The sequence below is a fragment of the Leuciscus leuciscus genome (assembly GCF_965113295.1).
Source record: "Leuciscus leuciscus genome assembly, chromosome: 22".
Classification (NCBI taxonomy): domain Eukaryota; kingdom Metazoa; phylum Chordata; class Actinopteri; order Cypriniformes; family Leuciscidae; genus Leuciscus; species Leuciscus leuciscus.
The window spans coordinates 24,987,991-25,000,134 of record NC_138746.1 but is presented as its reverse complement, the minus strand read 5'-3'; the positions used below and the strand labels follow the sequence as shown (position 1 = coordinate 25,000,134).

The window sequence follows — 12,144 nt, the reverse complement described above, 5'->3', positions numbered from 1 at the left end:
CTTACGATCAGTGCTTATGATACAGATCTGGCCAATCAAATTCCTTTGCTTGAGCCTTGGCCATTGACACGATTGAGCTGCTATTTGGCTCGGCAAAAACTGCTTTGTAATGTCACAGAGAGGTTAAGACTTTCCATGCAGACTGCCAGGGGTCCTAAAACCAGCCCGTGCACTCGAAGTGTGCTTCAGTTATTATTCAATCCCTTTCACATGATCAGTTATTAGGCTGGCAGGGTCAGAGATGTGCTGCAGAACACTGGCATGGATCAATGCACAAACAAGAGTAACACCTTGTAAGAGTGCAGTTTGGGAAAGAGGCATGGATACAAGCCAAAAATCCTTGCTAAAACTGTAAACAAGAAATTCATTCCTAAGCTGAAAGCTAGAGATGTTAAATGTCTCACACCACTTTCATAGAGAGAACAGCAGGATAATCAAAGACATGGCCTGTAAAATATAAAATAAAGAAATAAAATATGCCAAATATTTTTTTTTTATAATATTAAAGATTATTAGATAACATTTTATTAACTTGTGATAATTTGTAAAACAAATGGAAAGGGATGGGATGGAAAGAAGTTTCTAAACAAGTTAATTGATGAAACTAGTTTTGATTAAATAATGATTTGAAGTCTACTATGGCAAAATCATCTCGTCATACACAAAAGCTTGCCCTCTGAAAGTGACGTTTGTGACATTGGTGCTAGTTTCCAGTCATCTTTTTGCCCATGCACACTGATAAAAGCAACATTGTCATGGATTTCACATTTCTGCTGGACAATATACTGACATTTTATGCCCCAGGAATCAACTAAATCAATTTTAAAATGTCTTCGATTAAAATATAAACCTTGGAAGCACTGCTGATTAAGCACGTGTGATGCTGCTCCTGGATCCTGGTTTCTGGAATTCATTACAGGTCAACTACAGAGTGGATTGTTGATTGACAACAAGGTGGCAATATGGAGCTTTATGGGTTCTGTATGGTCAGCATCTATTTTGCAATGCCTTGATTTCCAGTGAACATGCATTACTGAAACATTTAAATGAAAATGTATTTTTTTTAACTGAGGGATAAGTACAAATTATTTGTATTATGGTTAATAATAATAATGTTCCTATGTGTGTTCATGTATTTATGTATATTATTTATGTATACAAAAGTTCATTCTAATTTTTGATTCTGATTTGCTGAGAGCCTTTTCCAGCCATACTATTTTCTACCAGTATCACTACAGGAACCGTTTCACCATTGGTATCAATCCGATTGCAGCATTTCTCTCACAGCGAGTGTCATGGCGGATGAGCAAACACTCGTGCCTATGGCCGAATCACAGCCGTGCTGATATAGAGCGATATCGCATGGTTACAGTTGTAACCAAAATTATTCAACCCCATTGCAAATCAGGTTTACTGGCTAAATTTACAGACTTTCAGCTCTTTGCAATGAACAAATCAAACAAAAGTAATTGAAATAGCTTAAATAATAGTAATTGAAATATTTGGTTTCCGCAAATTCAACTGAAAATGCAACTTTTAATAACTTCTGCATTCTCAAAATTATTCAACCCCTTTATGGTTGAATATTTTTAGCAAATTGGAGTGGACTTTTCTTGAGCTTTTGGGTCAGCAGTGGTGTACTGGCACGCATTTAGTACGCGCCTTACTGTGCAAGCTGAAACCTCAGTGCCTGTTGCCACCAAGGTTTTTCTGAACCTGCCTTCTCAGAAATCTTGTTTGATAGCTTCCTTTTTCTGCCCTGTCCAGGTAGTGTAACCACTGTTCCTTTAACTTTGAACTTGCGAACTATGCTTCCAACGGTCTTTAGGAACATTTAGTGCCTTCGCTATCTTTTTGTATCCTGTTCCTTGTTTGTGAAGGGCGATGATATCTGCTCTTAACTTTTTGGACCATTCTTTTGACTAATGAAGCCCTTGATTAGTTGCATCATGTGTGCTTGAGACGAAACCTGTTTTTGCAGATTTGTGCGGGTGTGCGGGTGTGAGGGATTCTATTCAGGGGGTTGAACAATTTTGAGACTGCAGAAGTCATTAAAAGTGCCATTTTCAGTTGAATTTGGGGAAACCACTTGAGACATTTGTTGTGTTGAGTTATTTCAATTACCTTTGTTTGATTTGTTCATTGCAATCAGCTGAAAGTCTGTAAATGTTGCCAACAAACCTGATTTGCAATGGGGTTTTAATCATTTTGATTACAACTGTATATACAAGGGTTGGACAATGAAACTGAAACACTGGCCAGTATAGTTTTAAGGTTTCACACCTATATATGCACAGCCTGGTGGCCAATCCTCACTGCACATTCCATCAGTAAGAGTGAAGGTTGAATTAGCTGAGCAATAGCACAGTTGTGCATACAATATTGCAATCCACACAACATAATGGGAGACATATCAGAGTTCAAAAGGGGACAATTTGTTGGTGTGCGTCTCACTGGTCATCTGTGACCAGGACAGCAAACCTCTGTGGTGTATCGAGAGCTATGGTATCGGACTAACCATATCCAACAGGAGTAACTGTCGATGCAAGAGGAAGCTTTCTGAAAATGATGTCCAGGTACTAACCCGGATTGTATCCAAAAAAACTAAAACCACAGCTGCCCAACTCACTGGAGAACTAAATGTGCACCTCGACTCGTCGGGAGCAATATTTATGGTCGGCTGCTATAGCCAAACCTTTGGTCACTCGTGCCAATGCTAAATGTCGGTTTTATTGGTACCAACGGTGCAAATCTGTGGGAGATACAGTGTGGTAAAGCCCCAAAGAGGCTTAACACCCGGATTGTTGTGTGTCCAGAGTAAAGCACTGGGGTTTATCAGTGATGGTTTGGGCTGCAATATCATGGCATTCCCTACTGTGCTTGATGTGCATGTCACTGCCAAGGACTACCGAGCCATTCTGGAGGACCACTTGCACCTAATGGTTCAAATATTGTACCCTGAAGGGGGTGCCGTGTATCAGCGTGATAATGCACCAATACACAGAACAAGACTTTTGACAGAATGGTTTGATGAACATGAAAGTGAAATTGAACATCTCCCATGGCCTGCACAGTCACCAGATCTAAATATTTTTGAGCCACTTTGGAGTGTTTTGAAGGAGCAAGTCAGAAAATGCTTTCCTCCACCAGCATCACATAGCCACTGTTCTGGAAGAAGAATCCCTTTGGTCACTGTGCAGGACTTGTATCTGTCATTCCCAAGACAAATTTATGCTGTATTGGCACCAAAAGGAGGCCCTACACCATACTAATAAATTATTATGGTCTAAAACCAGCTGTTTCAGTTTCATTGGCATATACACACATACACACACACGAAAACGGGTACACTGATTTTATACTATAAATATGGATTTTAGGGTGCATGGAGAGGTGGAGTTTGTCATGTTATGCCATTGGCAGCACCAAATAAAAACACAATCTGTTTTGTTTTAGTGGTCCAAAAGGGTCAAACATAACATTAGCTCAGGCACCTGTACCTGTTTAGCTGAACAATGAAGGACAGGGAGTGTCTTGACTGTTACTTGATTGTTAACAGTCATCATTTCAGCAATTCTGTTTGGTGCCACTAGTGATGCAGAAATGACACGTGTATAAGAGAGTTGAACACACTCGTCTCATTAGAGTGTTCTCTATCTGTCAGTGTGGCAGCTGGAGATGTATTTACAGGTTTGTAGTTTAGATCATTGGGGACGCAGTGCAGGAGGTGACAGTTGTAGATGTGTCTTAATAAACTTTAATCTTTGACAGTCACACAGACTACAGGCACCTCTTCATTATTCATCAGCAATCATTTACATTGCAGATGAGCAGATAAGAGGAAGAAAAGTTTCTATTTCGGTTCAGATGACACTGAATGAATTTTTCAAGTGGGAAATTAGTTTCTGAGCTATCCCAGAATCCCTCTTTCTCTCTCTGTATGATATTCTCTCTGAAATGTGATAAGGTTTCATATTTTTCTGAGCAGATTATTTTCTCATCGCCACACAATGATTGCATCACTTTCTCACCATGTTTCTTCTGTTTATGAACAGTTGCTGGTTCTTATACAACATGTCTTCTAGCACAGTGTAGTGAACAGCACATCCCAGTGCCCAGTTCACAGCCGAGACCCTCTCTGTCCGTAACAGTGGACACAGGTTTGCAACATTTTGAATGTTTCTTGGTGGACTAACACAAACAAACTGTCCAACGCCATCAGATAAAGATGCTAGGACAACAGCCAGACAAGTAAATCACTACACAGACTTCTTATTTACAGGTCTAGAGTTACAGTAAATATCCTTGAGCTGCCCTTTGACAATTGCATTGTAATGGTTGACATACTTCACTCACTTAGAGAAGGGTGACTCACATGTGATTTGAAGTGACCTACCACTTTTCACTGTTCAATGTTGTTTGAAATGAATGCTGCTTTTTTGAACTTCCTATTCATCAAAGATTAGGAAGGAAGATATTTTACTTTGTGAACATTCCCTTTTCCAGAATTATTTAGTAAAATGCAATACAATCAACAATATGCAATTTGTTAATTCTCTTGAACCTATCTTAAATATAGATACATTATTATTTTGATGGCTGCAACACACTCCAAAAGAAACTTGATACAGAGGCATGTTTACCACTGTGTCACATCACCTTTCCTTTTAATTAAACCTTTTAATCAGTTGGGAGTTTTGCCCAATCTCGCCTGACACAAGACTTCAGCTGCTCAGCGGTCTGTGGTCATTGTTGTCTGATTCTCCTTTTCATGAAGGGCCACACATTCTGAATAAGAGACAGTTCTGGACTGCAGGTGTAGAGTGTCTACAAACCACTCTGTTGTAGCACATGCAGAATGAGGCCTGGCATTGTCTTGCTTCCAGGAAAGATGTAATCTTATAATAAGTCTGTACAATCCCAATATTTGCCTCCACTACAATGGTGCCTTCACACGTATCCAAGTTTTGTAGCTGTCACTGATGAAAGTCTGGATCGTCCCTTTCGTCTTTGGGACTGAGAACTCGATGTTGAAATGTGAGCTCATTTGACCACAGCACACATTTGCACTGTTTTTTGGATCATCTGAGATGAGCTCGGGCCCAGAGAACTCTGTGGCATCTGTGCTTAGAACTGATGTATAGATTTCTCCTTGCATAGCAGAGATTTGCGTTTCATTTCTTGATGCAGCGTCAGACTGTGTTAAGTGATAACAATTTTCCAAAGTTCTCCTGAGCCCATGTAGCAATATTTAACACAATAGCATTATGGTTACTCATGCAGTGCCATCTGAGGGCTCAAAGGTCAAGCCTTTCCCTCTGGAATCCCTGAATCTTTCCACAATATTATGTGTTAGATGATGAAAAACCTAATTTCTTTGCAATCTTGCATTGAGAACTGTGATTTTTGAATTATTTGACACTTCTTTCATGATATTTGGCACACAATGGTGAGCCATGGCCCCTCTTTGCTACCAAAGACTGAGTTGCTCCTTCTATACCCAATCATGATACCTTCGCCTATTACCAATTCACCTACTTATTGTTTCAAAACAGTTTAATTTAGATATTCTGTAATCTTTTCACTTTTATTTAACATATCTCGCAACGTTTCTGGAGAGTTTTGCAGCCATCAAATTCAAAATTGGTTCATAATTACAAAAAAACATGAAGTTGGTCAGTGAAAACACTTTGTAGACATCATTTTATAAACCATAGTGTTGATCAAAAACAAGATTGCTAATGTTTTACATGCAAGAAACCTTAATTAATATTATAAACTGACCTCAGAAAAGAAAATATATAAAAAGGTCTACACTTCAGAGATGATTTCACCTACTTTGCTTTTGCCTCTGCATCTTCACAGCCTTTGTTGGATACGTCTTCCAGACCTCCAATCAGGTGTTTGTATGAGCTGGAAAGATTGGTAACAACAACATACTTTGAAAGATTTCATCTTTATGACAAATGTAATACCGTTCAAATGTTTGATTTTGGTATGAAGCCTCTTATGCTCACCAAGGCTGTGTTTATTTGATTAAAAATACAGAATAAACAGTAATATTGAGAAATATTATTACAATTTAAAATTAAAATGTAATTTATTCCTGTGATGTAAAGCTGAATTTTCAGCATCATTACTCCAGTCTTCAGTGTCACGATACGTCAGAAATAATTTATTTTTTGCTAATTTGGTGCTCGAGAAACATTTCTAAATATGATCAATGTTGAAAACAGTTGTGCTGCTTAATCACTTTTGTGGAAACCGTGATTTTCAGGATTCTTTGATCAAAGTTCAAAAGAACAGCATTTATTTAAAATAGAAATCTTTCCTAACATTATAAATGTCTTTACTGCCAATTTAATGTGTCCTTGCTGAATAAAAGTATTACATTCTTTTTAAAAGAAAAAAAGACCCCAAATTTATGAACAGTAGAGTAGATTTATCAAAGGCTGTTCCCTGTGAGGTTTACAGCGGTCTGTATGAGAATAAGTTCATCTAAATACTTTTCTCCAGTCAAAAAGCAGTGCGACAGTTGCATGATGTCCTTATTGGGCTGTCTTACAACTGACAACACTTTTATTAAAGACATGTCAACATATCACCACAATAAATCTTTCAAAAATGAACACATTTTAAGTTGAAGAGGGACTCTAATGACTCTGAATAATTTCATGTCTCTTTCATTATTTAGAAAGTCAATCCTAAATTATAGTGAAAAATTTATATTTAAATAAAATTCTGCTCATTAAAATGTAACAATCAACTGTCACACAGATGGCTGATGATTTGAGTCTCAATCAGACAGGAATGAAAGTTTCCCCAGCCAGAGGGCACATACTGTATGTACTATATACTCTCTCTCTCTCTCTCTCTCTCTCTCTCTCTCTCTCTCTCTGTGTGTGTGTCTGACTGTCTGTCTCACTCTTTCCAGCTTATTGACACACGTGACACTTCAGCTATTTAGGCTGAGCTTAATTTATTGACTTTAAGGCAGTAGATAAGCACTTCAAACCCATAGTTTGTGTCCCTCACACACACAAATAGAACAATCACTGTAAAATCCACAGATGTTCAACGAACTGGAAAACTTGGAGTGAATTACTGCTGACTGCTGGAATGACACGTGTGAAGGTTTAAGCAGCGTATATAAAGAAACACTTTTTCCACAGGATAAACGTTGCATATACTCACTCTCTGTCAATCACAAGGCAGGTGACTGTCTCTGCTGCGATGACATTAGCTGTTCTGATGTCCTCCCTGTTCAAAAGACACAGACGCAATACAGAGAAATGTCATTTTATAATGCTCCGATACGTTTAAAATCAGTACAAGTATTATAAATGTAAACTAGATGAGTAAAGGAAACAAACTTTGATGTTGGCTTGAGAAAGCCTTGTTTGAAAGTTTGAAATAACTTTGAAAAGCTTGGTTTGAAAATTTTTACTTGAAGTCAATAAAAAGTTATTAACGTTTTAAAATGAATTAGCATGTTGTTAGCAGAATTAGCACATTGCTAGCATGATCATGATCTAACACATTGATAGTAGGGATGTGACAGTGAGGCTATTTTCCCACCGGTTAAGCGCCAAGTGACAACACCGGTAATACCGGTATCACCGGCAGGGGCTTTTAAATCGCTAATTTGAAAACGAAAGTGAAATGCGCACGTCCGCACTAGCATTCAGAATGGTGTGGAGCAGAGCGAGCATTTTCAATTCATATGGAAGTTGAGCTTTCATAGGAATGAACAGAAAACGGAATCATAATCCCATTTTAAACATTGCTAGCATGAATTAGCATTCTGCTAACATATTTTAGGATGTTGTTAGCATTAATTAGCATGTTGCTAACATGAATTAACACATTGCTAACGTGATTTAACAGGTTGCCATGTTTTAACACATTGTTAGCATGATTTAACATGTTGTTAAAGGGATACTTTACCGTTTTTTCATATTAAACTATGTTATTCCCTTAACTAAGACGAGTTGATACATACCTCTCTCGTCTCAGTGCGTGCACTAAATCCCTCTGTCTTGCGGCGAAACTTTGTTAGCCCAGTTCATTTAATATGGGCCAAGCAGAGAAGCTACCAAACACCTCCACGTTTTCCCTATTTAAATACAGTTACTCGCGAAGTGTAACTCGACCTAGAACGGTGACACAAAACAAAACGTTGCGCTTTTCTAAGCGTGTAAAATGGATAACTATTTTGTATGGCGGAATACCATAGCAAGTGCTTGTAAGCACTTCGACTTGGCGCAGTAATATCTTCACTAGAGGGAGCGGGGGCCGGTGAGAGGATTTTTCCACGAGTGAAGATATTACTGCGCCAAGTCGAAGTGCTTACAAGCACTTGCTATGGTATTCCGCCATACAAAATAGTTATCCATTTTACACGCTTAGAAAAGCGCAACGTTTTGTTTTGTGTCACCGTTCTAGGTCGAGTTACACTTCGCGAGTAACTGTATTTAAATAGGGAAAACGTGGAGGTGTTTGGTATCTTCTCTGCTTGGCCCATATTAAATGAACTGGGCTAACAAAGTTTCGCCGCAAGACAGAGGGATTTAGTGCACGCACTGAGACGAGAGAGGTATGTATCAACTCGTCTTAGTTAAGGGAATAACAGTTTAATATGAAAAAACGGTAAAGTATCCCTTTAACATGAATAATCACATTGCTAGCATGAATTAGTACATTGATAACATGAAATAGCATGTTGCTAGCATCTCCTAAGCTAGTTGCTGGGCTTGGCTAGTGATAGATACTTGGTGGACGAAGCTTAAATACTCTATTCAAGTTATTGTATTAAATGTTTTGACCCCCTCAATCAAAGTCTATGGAACTTTTTGTAGTTTTGATTGTCCGTTTAACGAAAATCGCAAGTCTGATCAGTTAGAAAAGAGACAGCCTGAGACAGAACAGCACTGTAGGTCTGACACGAGTTTGGTGGTTATAGCTTTAAGGAGATACTGTTTAAAATTGTTCTCAGAAGTAGAAGAGGAAGAAAAAGCTTAAATAGTAGATCAGTATGTTGGCTTTGTCAAGCCAACAAAATAATGAAAAATGTATTATTAAATAAAAATAATATATAAATATTAAAATAAACTATTTATTGTAATAAAACTGCACAAATAATAACCCAAATGAAAGTATTTATGTGGTGAATTATGCAGCGACCAAATTAACGACGAGTAAGACGAAATTCACATGTATGCTGGACAATCTGGTAAAAATAATAAATTTATAAATAATAATAATAATAATAACAACAATTAATAAAAATAATAATAATTGTGTGTATATCTCAAAAGCATAAACCAGTAGATTACTAGAATTACTTGCTATTTCAACTATGTTAAAGAATTAAGCCAGCGTGCCTCAGAGTTTGCTGATTGTCCTCTTCCTCACTGTCGCTCCAGTCGCAGTCATCAGAGTCTGAATCCCACTCTGACCTCATGATGCTTTGCATTATTCACTTACTGTCTGATCTGAGCACAGCTATACGTGCACATATACCACTACAGTACAGCACACTTCTACTGAGACAAAAACAATCACTGTGTGACATCTGTCCCATCATTGGCAGTTCTGAGCCGAAGAAGAGCTCTCACACGACTCTGAAAGCAAGAAGGGCTGGACACTAAACGCTAAACACACATACGTCTGCTCCTGGATCCAACTGCAAAAATTGCCGGACACCGCACACACACGCTGCCGGATCCATTTCCAGTGAAGCACGCTTGCGGAGGGTGAGAATTCTTTACAACATATCGGCTCTAAAGCTGTCACAGCACAAATACACAATAACGCTACTGCAAAGGTCACAGCTGCTGCACGATATTACTGAACACAGAGGGAAATCTGTCATCATTTACTCACCCTAAATGACATTCTGAACCCTTATGAATTTTGTTCTTCCGTGGAACACACACATAAAAAAATATATAAAAAAATAAGCAGAATGCTGAAATTGCTTTTTTTTTTCTTAAAACTGCTACACAACGGGACAGAAAGTACCATTCAGAAGAACAATGAGACTTATGGAATGATTTTATATTGGTTTTTGTCATTTTTTCAAGGAGTCAGACTGTCCAAATCCCTATTTATGTTTGCTGTATGGAAAAGAGAAGTTTGGAAACTGTTAAACTTGTCTTTTTGTGTTTTATGAAAAATCATACTGGTTTGGAATGACTTGAGAGTATAAATAATGACAGAATTTCCATTCCTATAATTGTAAGGCATTTTGCCTTAAGTGGGACGCATCCGCCTGCTTAAGGAAACACAGCATGAAAAACAGACAAATCATAGCTGCCAAATGTGTTTGTGAACCAATCAGGTGTCAAATGCTTCAGAATGCACATACACACACGCATGCATTTAATCCCGGCTCCAAGAGATTCCTTTATCAAATTCTGGACGCTGTTAAGTAGCGCCGTAAAGTTACCCACCCACATGCTGTATACAAGGGCGCTGTGAGCTCTAAGAGAAGAGCATTTAATTGATCTCTAAGGGGATCATAGTGACCGCGTGCAATGTTCTGATTTTCAAAACCGTGGCCTAAATTTCACCTCCGTTCACACACTTGCAGCAGGACACCTGATACACAGCGGAGCAATATCAACACACTCTCAGGATCACTGTTTCCTAGTAACACAACCAAACGCAGGGTTATAATCAGGAGTAAACATTCCCCTTAAAATAGACACCAGAATAGAATAGAATAGAGCACAATAGAATAGAACAGGATTTTGTATGATTAGCGTACATATAATAAACACAGCATGAATAGAATGGAAAATAATAGAGATAATAAGCATGTTAAACCAGAATAGAATAAAATAAAATAGAATTTAAAAACTCCAAGAATGCATAAGAATAACTGATGATATCTGACTGGTCTATAGTTGCATACCTCCTATATTCTGTCCTTGTGAACTTTTAACCCTTATTCCCTGTTCTAACCCGTGTTCCACTATTGTTGTCAGCTAGTAGGATTTCCTGCTGTGGGATGCTCTAATGCATAATTGGTCATAACCTTTAAAAAAATAAGTAAGATAAAAAAGATTTGATATAATGTTTAGATTAATATACATTGACGGTTGGTCATATTGCCAAGCCCACCATAACAGGAAATCAAATTCTGGAGAAGGTTATTTTTACACATTAAGCAGTTCAATTAGGAACATAGTCAAGGAACTAGAAAAATCCCTGGCAGAAAACACTAGATTCTGCGTAATATAATTCCTGAATTAGCCTGTTCTTACTCAGTCGTACTTGTAAGAGTGTGAGAAAACAGTGCTTTTAAATAATATGTAAATGTAATGTCATGTTTGCAAGTGCAGAAACTCTAAACAATATATGAATCAAAGATTTTTTCAATTCCATTAATGCTTCTTGTCAGCCGCCACAAGATGTCACCACATCCTTTAACAACTAATGGGGTGAATGAATCTCACAAGAACCTGTCCAGGTCACATTTCACTGAATGATCAAAATAAATAAATAAAACCATTAAGATTTTTGTAATAATTACCCTTATTCTCAATAGTGATTGTTATCCAGTTCTCACCACTGTAATGCACTGTAATTATTTATTATCTATAAATAGAATAGAAACTCATATCTTGTTTTATTAAAGAGAATGAGATTTTCCGCATTACAGTGATGAGAATTTGAAGGGTATAAATGTTCATTTAAGCAATAGATATTTCTCATGATTTTGGGTGAACACTGAACATGTTCTTTGCAGGTTTTGAGAGATTCACGTAATGTCCTGTTTTGAGTCTCACCCTTGTAGGGCTTTTTCCCCAAATGAGTCTCCTTTCCCCATTGAGCGCAAGTAGACGGGCTCCTGACCCGGACATTCCTCTCGAGTCATCGTCACCTGGACAGGAGTGAAAAGAAGAGGAAGAGATTAACATGGGTTCATCTTCACAGCATCACTGCTTGCACTTTGCATGGAAATAGACTTGCCTTTCCTTTACTGATAATGAAGAATGTGTCTCCTCTTGCCCCCTGGCGAATGATGTAGTCGCCATCCCCATAGTGCGTCTATAAGACAAAGAAAATTGGTTTGAGGATGTGGAAAAAGATGATGGGAAAAAACACAGCTATTTTCTATGAAGAGGGTAAGAATAA

General features: G+C 37.9%; 2 protein-coding genes across 4 annotated transcripts in view; one reads left to right on the top strand and one right to left on the bottom strand.

Moving 5' to 3' along the window:
• Positions 1–12,144, top strand: part of LOC309486870 (uncharacterized protein) — a gene marked incomplete at its 3' end in the record, with an annotated part of 250,462 nt that overhangs the window by 130,451 nt on the left and 107,867 nt on the right. The window lies entirely within an intron of this gene.
• Positions 1–12,144, bottom strand: part of prkg1a (protein kinase cGMP-dependent 1a) — a 103,899-nt gene that overhangs the window by 14,699 nt on the left and 77,056 nt on the right. For all 3 annotated transcript variants that reach the window (XM_082154471.1, XM_082154472.1, XM_082154470.1), the window contains exons 6-9: positions 11,980–12,057; positions 11,796–11,890; positions 7,195–7,260; positions 5,839–5,913 (exon numbers count right to left, since the gene is read on the bottom strand). In XM_082154471.1, coding sequence (XP_082010597.1) covers positions 5,839–5,913; positions 7,195–7,260; positions 11,796–11,890; positions 11,980–12,057 — 314 coding nt within the window. The remainder of the gene's footprint in view (positions 1–5,838; positions 5,914–7,194; positions 7,261–11,795; positions 11,891–11,979; positions 12,058–12,144) is intronic.